This window comes from Sus scrofa, chromosome 3, assembly GCF_054392235.1.
Source record: "Sus scrofa isolate SSC_HxYL_T2T_F1_AM1 chromosome 3, Sscrofa_HxYL_maternal_Yorkshire_Landrace_v2.0, whole genome shotgun sequence".
Taxonomy (NCBI): Eukaryota; Metazoa; Chordata; class Mammalia; order Artiodactyla; family Suidae; genus Sus; species Sus scrofa.
Window position 1 is genome coordinate 119,736,614 of NC_139385.1, and position 18,894 is coordinate 119,755,507.

Here is an 18,894-nt window from a genome sequence, read left to right on the forward strand (position 1 = left end):
CTGGCGTAGGCCGGTGGCTACAGTTCCGATTCAACCCCTAGCCTGGGAACCTCCATATGCCGAGGGAGCGGCCCAAGAAATGGCAAAAAAACAAACAAACAAACAAACAAAAAAATATACATAACTATTCTCTTTAGTTTTCCTAGTTATTCTCTGGTTTTACTAGATTACATTTACCATTCTTGAAAAACATTTAATCTCATTTTGAATTCACATATGTACCAGTCAGTTTCTACATCCTGTACATAAGCATCTCCATTTTTGCATCAGTTCTACATATGTTCAGAACATATCAGTACTACATGAAAAATCCAAAATGCCATATGGTAGATGTTACCAATCACAATACTAATCAAGTATACATTATAAAACTTTTAAAATGTACCTAAAATGTACTTACAAGTCCAGCTCCTAAACACATTTTATTTACTTTAGATTTTTAGTCGTGTAGTCTTTACAGAGTAGTAAAATGACTTTGTATTCTACCTTAAAACATATTAATGTTATAATCACAAATATTTCCATATTTCTAGTGTCATGCTTTATTCTATTTTATGGATATGCCATAATTTAGTAACCAAATAGTTTATATGAAATTTAAAATTTTCAAGTTATAAAGTGCAGATACAAATGTGATTATTGACTCTAAGGCAGGCACTTTAATGTATCACTTATATTTACATAAAATAAGTGGAACTAATTGGAATTAAAACAATCCAATTTACTAGATCCTGTTTGTTGCTTGCAAATGTGTCTGGGAGGCAAATTATCTTCTGTATTTTTACAAAAACAATACTATTGGAGTTCCCTTGTGGCCCTGCAGGTTAAGGATCTAGTGTCACTGCAGCAGCTGGCGTTGCTGCTGTGGCAGGCGTGGGGTCCCTGGCCCAGGAACTTCCACACGCCTCAGCAACAGCAAAGAGACGAAACGAACCAAAAAACCCATTGTTAAAAAAATACAATAGTATCAACAGTATCACAGTTTGGAAAGCCAGTTGCACATTGCTAACCTTGATACAAATGTAAAGTAGCACTAACAGTGCCTATTCACATATTTAAGGACTTGAATAAAAGCTTACTACGAAACCCTTAAACATTGTTTCTTCCCTCAACTTTGGCTTTAGAGTAAAACATTGATATTCTTTCGTAGACTGTTGAATTTGGGTCTGTGATTTTTCTAGCAAGAACTATCCAGTAAGTTAAGTGGTTTCGGCTTCTCGAGGCAGAGCTTTGGTAGAAATTTTCAGGCAGCACCGAGGGCTGGCCGACCGAACCCCTTCCAGTTGGCCTGGTTACTGTATCTGTAGCTGGGGTGGCGCTTGCTCTGGGTAGGCAGGTCGAGGAGCGATTCTTTCGCAGATCTCGGAGGCACACCTTGATCATGACTCCACTAAAAGCAGAGGGCATGGTAGACTCAGAACCGTATGGGTCCCTCCCAGCCCGGGGCCGCTGGGGAGTTCTGCGCAGGCGCCGCAGTCGTGCTACTGCCGTCACTTACGGCGGAAGCGGTTTGTGCTGGGAGTTGGTGGTGCGGTGCGGGTTCTTGGGAACGAACGTCTTGGGCGCGGGTAATCAGCTCCCTTTCCCCTTTCCTCTTTCCCCCACCTCTACTCGGCTCTTGCGATTATCGCGGAGCTTCCGGACCTGATGCGGGCACTCAGTTGTGGACTGTCTCACCTGCTCCCCTACTGCGCCGGGTGCTCCCGCGCCCAGGTGGGGGTGAGGGGCGGGGTCGGGGGCTGGGCTGGACTGCATCCTGGAGTCTTGGTCTGAAATCTCCCGAGTAATTTACGGTTTTTCTTGTTTTCCAAGACTGGTATCCGGGGACTGTGACTTGCAGGGTCCGTCATGGAGCCAGAGCAGATGCTGGAGGGACAGACGCAGGTACCAGGAGGCCCTGGATTCAGGGTGGCCGTGTGCGGCAAAGAAAGAGTGGCTGATGTTTCTGTGACCTGTGATTTGTTTTCCAGGTTGCAGAAAATCCCCATTCTGAGTACGGTCTCACGGACAATGTCGAGGTAACTTGCCCAGTTCCTATGCCGTATCTTTATGTCTCTTATGAGCTGGAGAAGACTTGGGACCTATTTTTACCGGGCTGCTTTGCACAAAGGAAAACTTTATCGTCGTGAACCAAGTAGTATCATATTATGGGCAGCTCGTTTTATTAGTGGTACTTCTATTTCGTGGTGTGCAGACGTACAAATTAGCTCAGAGTTGAGAGGTTGGACTTCGAAAATGATTTAGAGAAGTAAACATACATTACTAAAGGAGACTGTAAGAATTGTTTTTTGGGGGGCCATTAGTTCATCTGTTGGAATATTGCATTGGAAAAACTGCACATCAGAATTAAGAAACCCATTGTTTTTTTAGAATTGTGTGCTGGCGAAGTCAACTTTTAGTAAATGTTGAATCTTTACAGATGTCAGTAGTAGGTGTTGGCGGCTATAACAGAGAGTAGACACTCTTTTTACCTTACATGGTTGGTTAGTCTGAATTCAAAGAGTACATGTCAAAAAAAGTGCAAAAGAAGGTTACTTTTATAAAGCCTATTTATATATGTGCTAAGAGGTTGCTATCTAATAGTAAAAGTTACTTTGTAGATGAGTGAATAGATGCTGAAACAATTGAATTAACTAGACCTAGGTGGGCTTGACTAAGAAAATAAAGAGTTTCTAAAGATGTGTGTGTTTTATGACAAAAAAAAAAAAAAATGACCTTATCAGTAATTAAGTTTGGATAAATGAGAGTAGGAGCATTTCCAAGCAGAGTAATAATAGTAACAACTGCTAATACATATTTAGCCCTTTCACTATGTACCAGGCGTACTTCGAAGTAACTTAACATTTTCAGCCTGTATTACAAGGCTCAGAGAAGTTGAGTAACTTGTCTAAGGTCACCAGGAGGTAAGTTTAGAGCTGTGTGTTAAACCTAGGCAGGTTGACATTTTTGAGGTGGGATTAAATTAAATTGCTGATCTTGACCAAGTCCTAGAGTTTGCTGGCATGTGGAGTGACTACTCTGTCTGTAAAATTGCTGGGAATGTTTATTGATTTGATACCATTTTTAAGTGAATCTCTTTTCATATGCAGTTTTTTGGTTTTTGGTTTTTTTTTTTTTTTTTTTTTTTTTTTTTTGTCTTTTTAAGGCCTCACCCGCAGCATTTGGAGGTTCCCAGGCTAGGGGTTGAATTGGAGCTGTAGCTGCTGGCCCACACCAGAGCCACAGTAGCCAGAGCCAAAGCAATGTGGGATCCGAGCTGCGTCTGCAGCCTACACCACAGCTCATGGCGATTTCAGATCCTTTAACCCACTGAGCGAGGCCAGGGGTCAAACTCTCATGGATGCTAGTTGGATTCATTAACCCCTGAGCCACGACGGGAACTCCCATAGGCAGGTTTTAATTGAACTGCTATGCTGAATCAGGTGAGGATATTCTACGCCATTTAGTGTTTTAGTCATTTAAGAGACTTCTTTTTAGGCATCAGCACAGTCTTTCCTTGATGGTGCTTATATATGGAGGCAGAGCCATGATACAGTAGAGCAATGATACTGAATGCTTTTACTCAAACTCTCAGACCAATTTCCATGGTAAAGTGAGAAAAAAAAAATGAGAGTGGAGTGATTGTTTGATGATGATACATTATTTGGTAATTGGTTTTCTTTTCAGAATTTTAAAATGCCATTCTTTTATGTGTTAATGTTGATAGTAAAGTAAAAAATTATGCTTATTTATTTCTAAGTTTTTACTAGGTAAAATAAAGTTAGCAAGACTTCATTTATTGCAATGTGTGTGTGTGTGTGTGTGTGTGTGTATTTTTTTTTTTTTGACTGTGCCCGTGTCATGCAATAGTTTCTAGGCCAGGGTTGAACCTGTGCCATGTGGTGGCAATGCTGAATCCTTAACCCACTAGGCCACCAGAGAACGTCTATATTATTTTATCTTTAATTTGTTTGTGATATCTCTAAGTCTGGAAATCACTACTCTACAGCTGCTGCTGATTTCTTATGGTTCCATTTTATTTCCTTTATTGACTTATACATTTTTAGTTTTTTTTTTTTAGGATTTATACTATGAAAGTTTAATTTCCCACAAGTTACCTTCAAATGGTATCATATAATATCTTCAAATGGTACCGTATGTATTGTGTAAGGCCCTTACAACAGTATCCTTCCATTTCTTCTCTTCTGGCTTTTATGCTATTGTTATCATATACTGTACTTCTGTATATGTTATAACCCTTCAATTGATTACTTTTGTTTTTTTCTTTAAAGAAGTCAGTTATTGGAATTCCCCTCATGGCTCAGTGGAAATGAATCTGACTAGTAACCATGAGGACACAGGTTCGACCCCTGGCCTCACTCAGTGGGTTAAGGATCTGGTGTTGCTGTGAGCTGTGGTGTAGGTTGCAGACGAGGCTCGGATCTGGCATTGCTGTGGCTGTGAAGTAGGTTGGCAGCTGCAGCTCCGATTTAACCCCTAGCCTGGGAATCTCCATATGCTGCGAGCGTGGCCCTAAAAAAACAAAAAATCAATTCTCTTTAAAGAGATTTAAACAGTAATAGAAAGGAGTGTTTCATATTTATTCATATGGTTTTTCTGGATTCCCCATTCTTTTGTGTAGATCCAGCTTCCCATCTGGTATCATTTCCCTTCCTTCTTGAGGGGCTTTCCTTAATATTTCTTGTGGTGGAGGTTTGCTGATAAGGAATTCTTAAAGGTTCTGAATGTCTAAAAGGTAATTATTTTACCTTGTTTTTGAGGTATTTTTGCAGAGTGTAGATTTGCTCCACTGCCTTTTGGTTGATATTGTTTCCTATGAAAAGTATGCTATCATTCTTATTTCTGCTTCTCCATGTTGTCTTCTCTTGGTCCTTTGAAGATTTTTTTTTTTTTCTTTTTAGGGCCATAGGTGCAACACATGGAAGTTGCCTGGCTAAGGTCGAATGGGAGCTACAGCGGCCAGCTTGTGCCACAACCACAGCAATGCCAGATCCAGGCCATGTCTGTGACCTATGCTGCAGCTCTTGGAAATGATGGATCCTTAACCCACTGAATGAGGCCAGGAATTAAACCCACATCCTCATAGATACTAGTCAGGTTCTTAACCCACTGAGCCACAATTCCTGGCCTTTTAAGATTTTCTTGGAGTTCCCGTCGTGGCACAATGGAAACGAACCCTATTAGGAACCATGAGGTTGCGGGTTCGATCCCTGGTCTCACTCAGTGAATTAAGGATCTGGCGTTGCCGTGAGCTGTGGTGTAGGTCGAAGACAAGGCTCGGATCCCATGTTGCTGTGGCTCTGGCGTAGGCCAGCAGCTACAGCTCCGATTGGACCCCTATTCTGGGAACCTCCACATGCCGCTGGAGCGGCCCTAGAAAAGGCAAAAAGACCAAAAAAAAAAAAAATAAGATTTTCTTACTGGTTTGAAATAATTTGATTATGGTTGTCTTGGGTTTTTTTTTTTTTTTTTTTTTTTTTTTTTTCCTCCTCACCCATGGCATGTGGAGGTTCCCAGGCCAGGGATTGAACCTGTGCCACAGCAGTGACCTAAGTTGCTGCAGTGACAATGCCAGATCCCTAACCCACTGTGCCACAAGGGAACTCCCCATCTGGTAATTTTTATTGGAGGCTGGGCATTGTGGACTTTATCTTGTCGAGTACTGGTAATTTTTATATATCTTCAGATTTTTTTTTTTTCTCTTTTTGTCTTTTTTTTTTTTTTTTTTTTTTGGTCATTTCTTGGGCCGCTCCCGTGGCATATGGAGGTTCCCAGGCTAGGGGTCAAATCGGAGCTGTAGCCATCGGCCTACACCAGAGCCACAGCAACGCGGGATCCGAGCCGCGTCTGCAACCTACACCACAGCTCACGGCAACATCGGATCATTAACCCACTGAGCAAGGGCAGGGATCGAACCTGCAACCTCATGGTTCCTAGTTGGATTCGTTAACCACTGCGCCACGATGGGAACTCCCAGATATTTTTGAACTTTGTTCTAGGACAGTTAAATTTCTTGGAAACAGTTTGATCCTTTTGAGGTTTGCCTTTAAGCTTTTTTAGGGACCAGACGAGCCTTTAGTTTAGGCTTAATTTTTCCTCTTGTGTATTCTACCCAGTGATTCATTTTGAGTTTTCCCCCTCTGGGTCACAGGAACATGAACTACTCCTGACCTGTGTGAGTTCCACAGATTATGTATCCTGCGTTTTCCAAGGTTTTTTTTTCTTTTTTATTTTTTTTAATACTAGCTTTTATGAGTTCCTGTTGCGGCTCACTGGTAACTAGTATCCTAAGGACATGAGTTTGATCCCTGGCCTCGTTCAGTGGGTTAAGGATCTTGCATTGCCTCAAACTGTGGAATAGGTCACAGACTCGGCTTGGATCCTGTGTTGCTAGGGCTGTGGTGCAGGCCAGTGGCTACTCCGCCAATTTAGCCTCTAGCCTGGGAACTTCTATATGCTGAAGATGCAGCACTTAAAAAAAAAAAAAAAAAAGACAATGTTAGCTTTTATTAGCATAGTTACATAGAGGGAGGCTTTGGAACAAGATTTAAAGATATGTAGGTAGTTTCTTTGTATTTTTGGTACCCTCCCACCCAGCAAACTAGTTAACCATTCTCAGATCCCTTTTTTTTTTTTTTTTTTTTTTTGCCTGAGCCTGTGGCATGTGGAAGTTCACGTGCCAGGGATTGAACCTGTGCCACAGCAGCAACATGAGCCTCTGCAGGGACGGTGCCAGATCCTTAACCCACTGTACCATGAGGAAACTCCCCAAGTGTTTTTTTTCCCCTGGCCTTGGGTAGTTTCTTCACAATCATGCTCTGAGAAGTACTCACTTGAAGGCTGGAAGGCAATCTCTTAGTCTGTTTCTGTGCACCTCTCCTCTCTGTGAAACTCTCCTTTTTAGTACTCTGCCCTGCAAGTTTTGGTTCAGTTGGTCTCTTTCAATTTTAAACTCTGTCTTCTCAATTTAGGGAGACTGAGAGGGTCTGCTTGGGTTCCTTCTCCCTGGGTTTCATTGTATAAGTTCTCCAAGTAGGATGCAGTAAGCTGGGGCAGTCATAGGCCTCATCTCATTTTTTTCCCCCCATTTTTGTGATCATTGTTCTGCACTGTTAAAAGCTTAATCTTGTTTTTTATATGGAACTGTAGGTAATGGAGCACAGATATGGAGGAGTGGACTGTAAGAGAGGCCAACTATAAGTAATATGTGGATTTTTGGCTGAGCAGAGAGGTTTGGTGCCCCAAACCTCCGTGTTGTTCAGGGGCTAACTGTATATTTTTCCAGATTAATTCAGGATTTTGACCTAAGTAAAATTAAGCATAGCAATTGCACATAGTGGATATAAAGTAAGTGTCTAAATGAAATAAATGAGAGGAGTTGGTCAAGGAGTTTATTATAGGATCTATCAGTTGCTTAGGCATTGCTGTTCCTTAGTGAAGGAAGGCACCGGAATGTCATGTAACTCACTAGTTTTAATCGTGTATGGGTATTTGTTGCAATTAACTGATAGATAATAAATTTCTTAATTCATGGCCAAATAGATGGCTGTTTCATACATTAAATGTCTAGATAATTATTTTTATTAAATCCAAAAATTAGATTGAAAAGATAAACAAAACTAGAAGTACCTGACATAGTTCTGGAAAGTATTTCGGGAAACCATGTATGTTGTAGTTATATGCCTAAAGTTTTTTTCTCACCTTTTACAAAATAAAATTTTCTTAAAAAATTGTGTAGAATTTTTTTTTTATTATTGACTCATATCCAGTTTGAGTATAATTGGGGAAAAGTTCATTTAAATGAAAGTGCTTTTAGTAGTAGTGTTTTGTCTTTGAGATAGCCAGTTATTTCAGAATTTCTAAAATGGTGGAGTTCTCATTGTAGCTCAGCTGGTTAAGAACGTGACTAACATCATGAGGATGAGGGTTCAGTCCCTGGCCTCACTCAGTGGGTTAAGGATCTGGTGGTGCTGTGGGCTGTGGTGTAGGTCACAGATTCAGCTTGGATCTGGCATTGCTGTGGCTGTAGCTGTAGCATAGTCTGGCATCTGTAGCTCCAGTTCGACTCGTAGCCTGGGAACTTCCATATGCTGCAGATGCAGCCCTAGAAAGAAAAAAAAATCTAAAATGGTAGATTTTCAGAAGGTGGCAAAGTTTTTCAGTAAAGTAGTTTTTGCTACTCTGGAGGTCAGATGAATCTATACGAAATGCCCAGAATTTGGGGGACTCTTAGGAGTAGGGGGTATATGTCATCATTTCCTAAACATCATTTAAATATCATTTAAATATGATCTATTCTGTATCAATCATTTATGCTTTTTTGGCTACTATTGATATTTTTTTCTTAAATTTGTTTACTTTTGAAAATCATAATTACATTTGTTTAAAAACATAGGCGTTCCTTGGTGGCCTAGTGGTTAAGGATCTGGCATTGTCACACTTGTGACTTGTGTCACAGCTGTGGCTGGGGTTCAGTGGGCCTGAGAACTTGTGCATGCTGTGGGTGTGTCCAAAAGAAAGTAACGTAAGTGGGAAAATACTCTCATTGTAGTAGAGGGTAACCACAAAAATGAAATCAATGAATATGAAACATTGCTAATAAATTTTGCCAGTTGAAGTCTCTGAGCCTGAAGCATGCTCTCTATTAAGAGGGGAGTTTAGCAAGTGTTACAGAAGTATTTGTTTGCTTGTTTGTTTGCTTTGGCTGTACCTGCAGCATGTGAAAGTTCCCTGGCCCTGGAGCCAACCTGCACCATAGCAGTGACCAGAGCTGCTGCAGTGACAACTGGATCCTTAACCTCCTGCACCACCAGGGAACTCCCCAGAAGTGTTCAAGTCATATTAGTATCAAACTGAGAGGATGCTATCTGTGATGAAAGAATTTAAACAGGTCTAGTTTTCTCACAGTGATTAAGCACTACTTAGTGTTGTGTCCAGATATTTTGATGCATACTGTATAAAGGTATTCTCATGAAAAAAGAAAAAAAGGACTTGTATTTACTCCTAAAATGGCAGAAAGAAAGAGAAAAAGTGTAGGATCTGGAGAAATGACATTAAAAGAATGAGATATTATGGTGCCTTTAGATAATAATGGGATGAAATTTAGAGATGGGTCTGGTTTTATTTTGGCAGATTTGCAGTTCAATCCCAGCTTTCTAGTCATTGATTTACCTTTTCTTTCTTTCTTTTTTTTTTTTTTTTTTTTTATCTTTTTAGGGCTGCACTTGCAGCATATGGAAGTTCCCAGGTTAGGGGTCGAATCAGAGATACAGTTGCCAGCCTACACCACAGCCATAGCAACATAGGATCGCCAGCCTATTCCACAGCCATAGCAACATGGGATCCAGGTTGTTTCTGCAACCTGCCCCACAACTTAATGGCAATGCCAGATCCTTAACCCCCTAGGCGAGGCCAGGGATCGAACCTGCATCCTCATGGATACTAGTCAGGTTTGTAACTCATTGAGACACAACGGGAACTCCCAATTTACCTTTTCTATTAGTGTTATATTTCCATTAATTTTGGTTTTTGCATGCAAAATAGTCTAGTTATTTTTTAATATTCATGCTTTTTTTTTTAATTCACTAGAGGATAGTAGAAAATGAGAAAATTAATGCAGAAAAGTCATCAAAACAGAAAGTGGACCTCCAGTCTTTGCCAACTCGTGCCTATCTGGATCAGACAGTTGTGCCTATCTTATTACAAGGACTTGCTGTGCTTGCAAAGGAAAGGTAAGGTAGTAGTGTCTTTAAATGGACTTATGAGAAAAAGCAAAATAAAACTTCTCTAGTTGAAATATCATTAGTTATGTATAGTTATTTTTTTACCATACAAAGAATTTTTTTAAAGAAGTCAGCATTAATCTCAATTCAGACACTTATTTGTCTGCTAGTCTTAGATTATATGCATGTTTGTGATCATGGTATTCATGTTTTTGTTTTGTTTTGTTTTGTTTTCCTTTTTAGGGCTGCACCCGTGGCATATGGAGGTTCCCAGGCTAAGGGTCTAATTGGAGCTACAGCTGCTGGCCTACACCACAGCCACAGCCATGCCAGATCTGAGCCATGTCTGCAACCTACACCACAGCTCATGGCAACGCTGGATCTTTAACCCACTGAGTTAGGCCAGGGATTGAACCTACAACCTCATGGTTCCTAGTTGAATTCGTTTCCTCTGTGCCACGACAGGAACTCTGGTATTCATGTAATTTTATATCTCCTTTTTACTTCAAAGTATAACATAAAACTTTTTTTTCATATCTCTACAGAGCCTGTATGATTGTAATAAAATTAGAGTAATACTACAATTAACTCAACCAGTTTCTTGTTGTTGAACATATAGGTCCAATTTCCCTTGTTATTATTATCGATCACCATGCAATTTATCTGTTTTCATACCCTTTTGCTTTTTTTTTCCCCCCCTTTATTGGTTGCCCCAAGGCATATGGAGTTCCTGGGTCAGAGATCATAACCAAGCCACAGTTGCAACTTAAGCCACAGCTGTGGCAGCGGCAGATCCTAAACCCTCGGTGCCTGGCAAGGGATCAAACCTGTGTCCCAGTGCTCTCAAGATCCCATTGTGCTGCAGCATATACCCTTTTGCTTTTGTTTAATTACTTTCTTAAGATGAGTAAACGAGAGTTAGTTTGCTAGTTCAAATGACATGACTATTTTTATGGTGACTAACAAATAGCATCATATTTCTCTCAAGAAGTTTCTCATTTGTATTCTTCCAGTGTCATCACAGCCTCAACAGCATGAGTGTTATAAACTTTTCTTTGGCCAAGTTGTTTTAATTTTTATTTCTTCGTTAGCAAGATTACAGTTTTTCTCTCTTCTGTACATGTCTTTCCCCAGTAATTCTACCTAATTTCTTTTTGTATAAATAAATCCAATAGGAAATTTTTTGTAAGTTACATAGTCAGCATTTATTGGGTTTAAATTACGGTTTCCCGAAGACTGATAAAGAACACTGTAGCAAACTGACATAACTTCATAAGAAACTTGAAGGAAATGCCTTATCTTACACTAAGAGTGAGTTATTGATTTAGAGAAGGGATATTACTTAGTTTTAAATTTAAAAACAAAATAAGCATTAAATATTTATTTTGGATTGTTATATTTATAAAGTAGGATTTATGTATAACTACAAGATATGTCTTGGCTCTTCTACTGTCAGTTAAAATATGGTCATCTTTTATATGTTTTTAATCCCTTCTCTAAAGAAGGCCAATATATTAGAAATTCTAAATATTACTTTAAATGATAGAAGAAAAAAATTTGAAGATGTTTTTAAGTAATGTACTGTTAGTAAATACAATTTATTTATTCTTTGGTCTTTCTAGAGCTGCACCTGCAGCATATGGAGGTTCCCAGGGTAGGGGTCAAATCAGAGCTGTAACTGCTGGCCTATACCACAGTAACAGCAAGCCAGATCCGAGCCACATCTGCAACCTACATCACAGCTCACAGCAGTGCTGGATCCTTAACCCACTGAGCAAGGCCAGGGATCGAACCTTTATCCTCGTGGATGCTAGTCAGATTTATTTCTGCTGAGCCATGATGGGAACTCCAGTAAATATAATTTTTTTAAAGATTTTTGTCTATTATAGTTGAGTAAATACACTTTTTAAGTAAGGTGTCCTAGCAAAATAATTCATCAAATTAATCATAAATATTATGTGATGAGCTTTGTTTCTGGTTAGCTCAAAAGGCTGTTTAAAGTGCTAAGAGACATTTTAAGATCATTGTAAATTAATTCTAAATATTCCTTTTTATAGTAGGGTTTATAGAAATAAACTTGTCATCTTCACACTTATTTTATCAGAAGAATAACATATGTGAAAGTGATAAATATGAAATGAACCTCTATTTATTTATTTATTTATATTTATATTTATTTATTTTGCCACCCCATGGCACATGGAGTTCCTGGGCCAGGAATCAGATCGATCTGCAGTTGCAACCTAAGCTGCAACTGTGGCACCACTGGATCCTTAACCCACTGTGCCAAACAGGGGATCGAACCCACATCCCAGCGTTCCCAAGATGCTGCCAATCCCATTTTACCACAGTGGGAACTCCCAACACCTCTTTATCTTATTAAAAATTTTTTCCCAGTTTTCTGGAGAAAACAATCGACATACATCACTATATAAGCTTAAGATATACAACATAATGGTTTGATTTACATATATGGTGAAATGATTATTACACAGGTTTAGTTAACATTTATTATCACATAAATACATGAAAAAGAAGAGGAAAAAATTGCTTTTTGTGATGAGAACCTTAGGTTCTACTCTTTCACAATTTTCCCATGTATCATGCAGCAGTGTTAACTTTAGTCATCATGTTGTACATTACACCCCTAGTACTTTCAAGTGGAATTTTATACCTTTTGACCACCTTCCTCCAACTCCCCTTCCCCCCACCTTTTAATTTTAAAAAGTGCTTAACTTTTTAGGTGTGCTGTGTAGTGGCAACATTATAATTATTAGTGATTTAAATATCTGAAGTCACAATACCAGTGACTTTCTAATAAGAAACATAACAGAGCTTATTGTCCAAGTGAGTATTGCTTCCTTAATTAGTCCCTTGGGGAGTTCATCTAGCCATGGTATCCATTTCCAAAACAAAAATATATTGTTTCCATACTCTTTTTTTTTTTTTTTTTGGCCACACCCAAGGCACGTGGAAGTTCACTGGCCAGGTATTGAACCCAAGCCATAGCAGTAACCACAGCCACAGCTGTGACAATGTCAGATCCTTAACCTACAGAGCCATCAGGGAACTCCTTGGTTTTGTACTCTTATCAAAGGATAATACTTAGAAAATTATGGGAGTTCCCATGGTGGTGCAGCAAAAACAAATCTGACTAGTATCCATGAGGATGTGGGTTTAATCCCTGGCCTCGATCAGTGGGTCAGGGATCGGGTGTTGCCCTGGGTTGTGATGTAGGTCACAGATCTGATTCAGATCCCACCTTGCTGTGGCTGTGGTGTAGACCAGCAGCTGCAGCTGAGTTTCAACCCCTGCCCTCAGAACTTCCATATGCCATGAGTGTGGTCCTAAAAAAAAGAAAAAGAAATTACATATATCATAGATATAGCTTGATGCATTTTCAGAAACCAAACATACTCACATATTTCGCATTCAGATCAAGAAACTGAATACTCAGAGTTCCCGCTGTGGCACAGTGGTCAATGAATCCGACTAGGAACCATGAGGTTTCTGATTCAATCCCTGGCCTTTCTCAGTGGGTTAAGGATCTGGCGTTGCCGTGAACTGTGGTGTAGATCACAGACTCGGCTTGGATCCCTCGTTGCAGTGGCTATGGCGTAGGCCAGTGGCTACAGCTCCGATTAGACCCCTAGCCTGGGAATTTCAATATGCCGCAGGAGCAGCCCTAGAAAAGGCACACACACACAAAAAAGACACTGATTACTGGAGTTCTTGTTGTGGCTCAGTGGGTTAAGAATCTGATGGTATCCATTGAGGATGCAGGTTTGATCCCTGACGTTGCTCAGTGGGTTAAGGATCTGGTGTTGCCACGAACTGTGATTTAGGTCGCAGATGCAGCTCAGATCTGGCCGTTACTGTGGCTGTGGTGTAGACCGGCAGCTGTAGCTCTCATTTGACCCCTAGCCTTCGAACTTCCATATACCACAGGTGCAGCCCTAAAGAGACAAAAAAAAAAAAAAAAAAGAAAGAAAGAAAGAAAGAAAAGAAAAGAAACTGAATATTGTGAGCACCCCAGAAGCCACCTTTGTGACTCCTTCAAATCAGTTTTCCCCCTGGGGTCATCATCCAGTTGTCAATGAACTTTTGAAGCTTGAGTTCATAACCAGATTTAAGCCGTAGAAAAATTTGTCTCTTTAAACTATGTTGTTGTCTAATTTGTTTGCCCGTGTCATTTACCATACTTACTATAAATGGCCTTTGAGTATAAAATGGAAATTAAACTGAAAAAGTTGTGTTTTCTTTATGGAACAATACATTTAAATAAGCATATCTCGAATATAAATTTCTACATTTTGGATTTCTTTTCCCTTACAGACCACCAAATCCCATTGAATTTCTAGCATCATATCTTTTAAAAAACAAGGCACAGTTTGAAGATCGAAACTGACTCATTGGGAAGAACAGAACAATTTGGTTTCTACTGTAGATTTACAAGATTAAGAGGCAGCTTTAATTGCCATGATTGCCCCCTCCCTTGGAAGTATAAGAACCTTCATGACAGCAGAACTTATTTCCAGAATTACAGAGAAAAACATACGTCCCTTATTGATTTAATCACATACTATTTAATGAGTGTATTCGGTGCAATTTTTCTCAGATTGTCTTTATCTTTGTTTTTAAAATGACCCTCAAAATAAACTGTTAAAACATTATTTTAAAGTAGTTTTTATTTTGTATGACAAATGCTTTATATGGTTTTATTGTTTTCATGTATTACTGATTCATTAGATTGCTTAGAGTGTCTTAGAATGCTGCAGTTTTACCACAGTGTGAAAATACACCAGTCAAGTAGAATATGTGAAGAAAAAAAAAAAAAAAAACCCAGCCATTTTTTCCTAGCATTGTCCTTAGACCTCTTAGAAGTGGGATTTGTGCATCTTCAGTTTTTAGCAGACAACACAGTGATCCTAATGCACAATAAAGTTGGAGTACTATCACAAGCATTGCAGAGGGTATTTGATATCCTTCAATGGTATCACCCTTTTTGGCTGTCATTTATTTAATGGCTATCATTTATTGTAATTCTGCTATGTGTCAGGCACAACTTTTTATTTAAATTATCTCTGATGCAGCAACTGTGCAAAGTGGATATTGTTATTCCCATTTTGCAGATGAGGAAACAGATTGGGAGCTGTTAAGTGAGTTGCTCAAGACCACACTGCTGGTAGGTATTTGAACAGGCATCCAAGTCTCATTCTACTAGTTCAGTGTGTTGCTGGTAGCTAAGTGAGAAGTACTTGTGCTGGTTAACATATTGCTTCTTTTTTGCAGTAAAAAATACCAGCCAGTTCTTTTTGGGGGTCTGCTTAATTTATCCTGTATGAAGAAATTGAGATAATGCACTAGAAAAGAGAAAATTGTCTGAAGAGAGCCAGGAAGGAAAAACATTCATTAGAGCAATGGTTTCTCAACTGGGAGTGATTTTGAGCCCCTTTCCCCAAGGGACATTTGGTGATGTCCAGAACCATTTTGATTGTCACAACTGATATAAGGTGGGGTTTTACTCGTGGTGGGTGATGGCCAGGGATGCTGCTAAATATCTTAACAATGCACAGGACTGCTTGCCATCCCATTATCCCCAAAATCATCCAGCTCAAAATGTCAGTAATGCTAAGGTTGAGAAACCCTCCTTTGGAAGCATATTAAAGACATGTCTCCAAGCTAAACATGTGAAGGCAAATTTAGAAATTTAATGCTATGAGCTAAAGGTTTGAATAGGAAAAACCTGGAAATATTGGGAGTTTTTGTGAGCATTAATTTCATTAAATTTATTTTGTCACTTGGTTATTTGGTTAAATTATACATTAATCTGCCCATGTCTTTTTAGTGATACTTTAACATTTGAATAAGTACTAATTGGGCAGTCTTTTATTAAAACATCAACAATTTCACCTTCTTAACAGTTCTTCACTAGTGATTCACTTCAGAACAACTTGGGGAACTTTTATATCTATATCTATATATAGTATATAAATTATATCCCTGTATTATATATCTATATCTGTATCTATGTATCTGTGCATGTCTGGACCCTGGAGAGCCTGATTCAACTGAAATAGTCTGGACTTCTGAATTTGACAAAAACTCTTAAAGCATTCTGACACCACCTTTGGGTTTGACCACTTAGAAGTAACCCAGTATTCTGCTGAGTGCTGCATTACTTCTAGTGTTCTATTGAATTATCTTCAAGATAAGGCTCAGATTAATCTTTTTTTTTTTTTTTTTTTGTCTTTCTAGGGCCGCACCCATTGCATGAGGAGGTTCCCAGGCTAGGAATCCAGTCAGAGCTGTAGCTGCCGGCCTGCACCAGAGCCACAGCAATATGGGATCCGAGCCGCATCTACGACCTACACCACAGCTCACCCTAACACCACTGATTGAGGCCAGGGATGGAACCCATGTCCTCATGGATGCTAGTCGGGTTCATTAACGGCTGAGCCATGACGGGAACTTCCCAGGTTAATCTTAAAATTGATAGTTTTTTTTTTAGTAAGGGCTGAGTCTAGGCATGTCTTTTGCTGGTAGTACACATCCTACTCACTGAACATTTACCATGTGCCAAGCACCATAGTAAATACTTGACATGAATTTGGTTAACTTGTTTAAGGTTGCAGGGGAAGTAAGTTTGGGGCCGGGATTCAAACCTGGCTTAATGCTATCGTATCTCCCTCTCCTTAATGCTGTAGTACCTTTTGCGATAATGCTCTCAGGTATGCTTAAAATTTTTCTTTTGGGGGAGAAATCAGAGTGCCCTTATGTGTGTATAGTAGAAGCCCTCCTTATCTAGCTGGTAGCTGAAAATAGTGAGCCATGGTAAGCAATCATGAATGACACTGAACAGCTTTTTTTAAAACTTAAAACTATTGATCTAGGAGTTCCACTTGTGGCTCAGTGGTAATGAACCCAGCTAATAACCATGAGGATGCAGGTTCCATCCCAGGCCCAGCTCAGTGGGTTAAGGATTTGGCTTTGCCATGAGCTGTGATGTAGGTTGCAGATGTGGCTTGGATCTGGTGTTGCTGTGGCCGTGGTTTTGGCAGGCAGCTGTGGCTGAATGGATCCCTAGTCTAGGAACTTCCATTTGCCACAAGTGCAGCCATTAAAACAAACAGAAAGTATTCTATTTCTTTCTTTCTTTCTTTCTTTTTTTTTTTTTTTTTTGTCTTTTGAGGACCACACTGGTAGCCTATGGAGGTTCCCAGGCGAGGGGTTTGATTGGAGCTGTTGCTGCTGGCCTACGCCATAGCCACAGCTATAGCATCCTGGGATCTGAGCCATGTCTTTGAACTACACCACAGCTCACGGCAATGCCGGATCTGTAACCCACTGATCAAGGCCAGGGATTGAACCTGCAGCCTCATGGTTCCCAATCAGATTCGTTTCCGCTGTGCCACAACGAGAACTCCTGTTTCTTGAGCTAGGTAATGTACATATAGAAAAAAAATATACAAAATGGGTGTACACTTTGATGAATATCCACTACACTAACTCCCCTAGCTCAGGAAATAGAATACTTTCTTTTTCTTTTCCTATTTTTTTTTTTTTTAATCTTTTTAGGGCTGCCTTGTGGCGGCATATGGAAGTTCCCAGGCTAGGGGTCGAATTGGAGCTGTAGCTGCTAGCCTATGCCACAGTCACGCCATATCCAAGCTGCATATGCAACCTATACCACAGCTCATGGCATCGGGGATCCTTAACCCACTGAGTGAGGCCAGAGATTGAACTGTGTCTTTACGGATACTAGTCAGGTTTGTTTCTGCTGAGCCACCAAAGGGAACTTCTGAATTCTTTTTTTTTTTTTTTTTTTTTTTTTTTTTTGTCTTTTTGCTATTTCTTGGGCCGCTCCTGTGGCACATGGAGGTTCCCAGGCTAGGGGTCTAATCGGAGCTGTAGCCACCAGCCTACGCCAGAGCCACAGCAACTTGGGATCCGAGCCACGTCTGCAACCCACACCACAGCTCACCGCAACGCCGGATCCTCAACCCACTGAGCAAGGGCAGGGACCGAACCCACAACCTCATGGTTCCTGGTCGGATTCGTCAACCACTGCGCCATGACGGGAACTCCCTGAATTCTTAAGTTTGGTTGGTGGCTAAATGGGAGGACCAGTAGAGTAAGTAAATCAAGGATAGATTCCTAAGTGTTCCCATCGTGGCGAAGCAGAAATGAATCCAAATAGTATCCATGAGGATTCAGGTTCAATCTCTGGCTTCACTCAGTGAGTTGGGGATCCAGCACTGCGGTGAGTTGTAGTGTAGGTCAAAGATGCTCCTTGGATTGCACGTTGCTGTGGTTGTGGTGTTGAGTGGCAGCTGTAGCTCCTATTCAATCCCTAGCCTAGGAACTTCAATATGCTGCAAGTGTGGCCCTAAAAAGCAAAAAAAAATAAAAAAATAAAAAAATAAAATAAAATAAAAAAAAAAGAATAGATTCCCAAAGGATATAGTGACCTTGAATTGAAAAACAGAGAAATAATTTGGATAGGAGATAACCTAATTCTAATTCTGATGAACCTATGGGAGTAATATTGAACCTTTGTTTAAATCTCATTTAGGCATAAGTATAGAAATTTTAAGATTGCTAACTTCCTGGAGTTCCCGTCATGGCTCAGTGGTTAATGAATCCGACTAGGAACCATGAGGTTGTGGGTTCGATCCCTGGCCCCACTCAGTGGGTTAAAGATCCGGTGTTGCTGTGAGCTGTGGTGTAGGTTGCAGAGAGGGCTTGGATCCTGCGTTGCTGTGGCTTAGGGGTAGGCTGGCAGCTACAGCTCCGATTAGACCCCTGGCCTGGGAACCTCCATATGCCACAGGTGCAGCCCTAAAAAAGACCAAAAAAAAAAAAAAAAAAAAAAAGATTGATAACTTCCTATTAGCAACATAATTGAATGGTTGTAGGGATAGCATAAAATATTGTAACCTTAAAAAGTATTTTCCTGGAGTAGGTTCCAAAAAGGCATTAACAAATTGGAGGCTTGATACATTGGGTGAAATAGCAACGAGGGATAAAAGATGGAATATGTAGGAGTTCCTGTTGTGGCGCAGTGGTTATCGAATCTGACTAGGAACCATGAGGTTGCAGGTTCGATCCCTGGCCTTCCTCAGTGGGTTAAGGATCCAGTGTTGCCTTGAGCTGTGGTGTAGGTTGCAGA

General features: G+C 40.1%; 1 protein-coding gene across 2 annotated transcripts; it reads left to right on the forward strand.

Moving 5' to 3' along the window:
- The first annotated feature begins 1,507 nt into the window (after positions 1–1,507).
- DPY30 (dpy-30 histone methyltransferase complex regulatory subunit) lies at positions 1,508–14,395 on the forward strand. 2 transcript variants are annotated; one of them, XM_005655249.4, is made up of 5 exons: positions 1,508–1,713; positions 1,813–1,884; positions 1,971–2,018; positions 9,589–9,731; positions 14,058–14,395. In XM_005655249.4, exons 2-5 carry the CDS (start codon positions 1,849–1,851, stop codon positions 14,128–14,130), a joined length of 300 nt encoding a protein of 99 aa, XP_005655306.1. In that variant the 5' UTR covers positions 1,508–1,713; positions 1,813–1,848; the 3' UTR covers positions 14,131–14,395.
- The last annotated feature ends 4,499 nt before the right edge of the window (positions 14,396–18,894 follow it).